Raw genomic sequence first — 2,664 nt, forward strand, 5'->3', positions numbered from 1 at the left:
GAATGTTTTCCAGAGGATATTAAAAATTTACGAAAGCATCATCAGGTATCGAACAAATCTCCACTAAAACTTCTTAATCCCTTTGTAGATCCAAATGGGGTCATAAGAGTGGGTGGACGCCTGCGTCAGTCAGACGTACATTTTGCAACAAAGCATCCATCAGTACTTCCAAGTAACCATCCATTTACTCACATGCTCATTGATTACTTTCATCATCAAACCATTCATGGTAGTCGGCAGTTAACACTTTCAGTCATGAGACAGGAATTCTGGCAGTCACACGGCAAAAAGACAGTCAATTCTGTGTTACAAAAATGCTATCGCTGCTTTCGTGTGAGTCCAACAACAATTCAGCAACCAATGGGCCAGCTACCAAGTGCCCGTGTGTGTCCAAGCAAACCATTCGTCATAACTGGGATTGATTATTGCGGTCCGTTTTATCTAAAACCACCCTATCGTCGTGCTGCCGCCCCGAAAGTTTACGTTGCAGTGTTTATATGTTTTACCACGAAGGCCATACACTTGGAAATTGTCAGCAATTTATCGACCGTCGGGTTTTTTTCAGCCCTGCGTAGATTCATTGGTAATCACGGAGTTCCATCTGAAATTCATTCAGATAATGCCAAGAATTTTTCCGGAGCCAAGCATGAGTTATATGGTTTATATAAGACGCTGAATGATAAAAAACAGTTCGCTATGATTGGAAACGAGCTAGCGCAACAAGGTATTTCATGGCATTTTATACCCCCACGGGCTCCTAACTTTGGAGGCTTGTGGGAAGCTGCAGTGCGCACTGTTAAAAGTGCCCTCAAAAAGGAAATCGGCTCGTATCACCTATCCTTTGAAGATTTCTCTACTCTTCTCGTTCAGATTACAGCAGCACTCAATTCAAGGCCATTAGTTCCGCTTTCGGATGACCCTCTAGATGTTGATGTGCTGACTCCAGCCCATTTTCTTATTGGCTCTACCATGACGGCACTCCCCGAAACCGATCTGCGCGCCATCCCCACGAATCGACTAACCCACTACCAGCAAAGGCAGCAATTATTCCAGCGATATTGGCAGAGATGGAGTAAGGAATACCTCACCGAGATGCAAATGATTAACAAACACCGGCAACACATTTCCATTAATGTTGGAGATTTGGCTGTTCTACGTGAGGATAATCAACCACCACTATATTGGCCCTTGGCAAGAATTACTAAGGTGCATCCAGGAAATGATGGAGTCGTCAGAGTGGTTACTGTAAGAACCAAAAACGGTATCTACAAGCGTCCTGTGTGCCGAATATGTCCATTGCCATCGAATTGTGATCTATTACAAAACAGACCAGGAATTTAGTTAACTAGTTTTAATAGTTTAGAACATAAGCATATTTAGTTGAAGCTAGTTCAAGGGGGCCGGTAATGTTGGCATTTATATGTAGACATTAGTAATCTTCGATGACCAAATATGGCTCAAATTGAACATCCCTGTTTATAACCGTTATACTGTCCAGCACACACACCCACACCCAAAATTAGGCAGATCAGTTGTGAATACAGAGGATTTGATTGCGTTCAGTAGAACGACAGACAGCATCCAGAAATATACGTGCGTGAAGATCGAATTTCATCGAATATACAATTTTAAAATTTGAGAGCGTAGTTTTGAAAATCCCAAAAAGGAAACCCTACCGTTGAGACAGTGTTTATTCTCGAAACGCGATTCAGCCTCGAACCTCTGAAAGCGAACAGTCACTATTATGAATTTTCGATACATCCTTTTCTTCCTCAAATAATTTTACCGTTTCGTCAGTTGTCCGAGGTTTCGGAATCTGTGTTAGGAAAATACATTCCGATTTGCAAAAATGCAAGCGAGAACAAAAGTACTCGCAGCTTACATCTCATTTGCAATACCAATTTCCTACGTTCCATGGTTTTGGAATCCGTGTTGGGGATATATTCCGATTTGCAGAAATCTTGTATCTATTTTGCAATGCCAGTTTCCCCAGGCTCCACGGTTTTGAAATCTGTGTTTAGGGAAACATTCCAATTTGTAAATACGCCAACGAGTACAAAAGTACCCGCTGCTTGCATCTATTTTGCCACGCCGATTTTCCCAGGCTTCATGGTTTTGAAGTCCGTGTTAGGGAAACATTCCGATTTGCAACAACGCAAACGAGTACAAAAGTATCCGCTGCTTGCATCTAATTTGCAATGCCAGTTTCCCCAGGCTCCATGGTTTTGAAGTCTGTGTTAGTGAAACATCCATTCATTCCAGCGATGGTACCTCAATCGTTACGCAATCATAACTGAGTGGATTTCCGAGCGAAACTCGCTTGCATACCGATTGGTGTGATTTCAATAGCCTGTTTTGAAAGCAATTTTAAGGCAATTGAAACAAGTTTTTGTATCAAAAAGTGACAAGCATAGAACGCGTAGACATTTTATCTTTTCGAACGAAGTGTATATCATACCATTTCGTTCGGTTGTTTAGGAGCTATTAACGCTCAAAATCTCGTTCTCCGGCGTAACGCTTTCGTTTCCGAAACTTTAAACTTACACCCCAGTATAGAAATGAAAGACGTAGTCCTACGTCAAAATATTTGACTCGCTAGCTTTAACTATGTGAACTATAAAAAACAAAGATCCATTTGTGGAAAAATTGATATTTTTAACCATC

The 2,664-nt window shown here is 41.4% G+C and overlaps 1 protein-coding gene across 1 annotated transcript; it reads left to right on the forward strand.

The window, feature by feature from the left end:
• The first annotated feature begins 696 nt into the window (after nucleotides 1-696).
• On the forward strand, nucleotides 697-1,341 carry LOC129767153 (uncharacterized). Its single transcript, XM_055767774.1, has one exon. The coding sequence runs from the start codon at nucleotides 697-699 to the stop codon at nucleotides 1,339-1,341; it is 645 nt and encodes a 214-aa protein (XP_055623749.1).
• Nucleotides 1,342-2,664: the final 1,323 nt, after the last annotated feature.

This window comes from Toxorhynchites rutilus, chromosome 2 (assembly GCF_029784135.1).
Source record: "Toxorhynchites rutilus septentrionalis strain SRP chromosome 2, ASM2978413v1, whole genome shotgun sequence".
Classification (NCBI taxonomy): domain Eukaryota; kingdom Metazoa; phylum Arthropoda; class Insecta; order Diptera; family Culicidae; genus Toxorhynchites; species Toxorhynchites rutilus.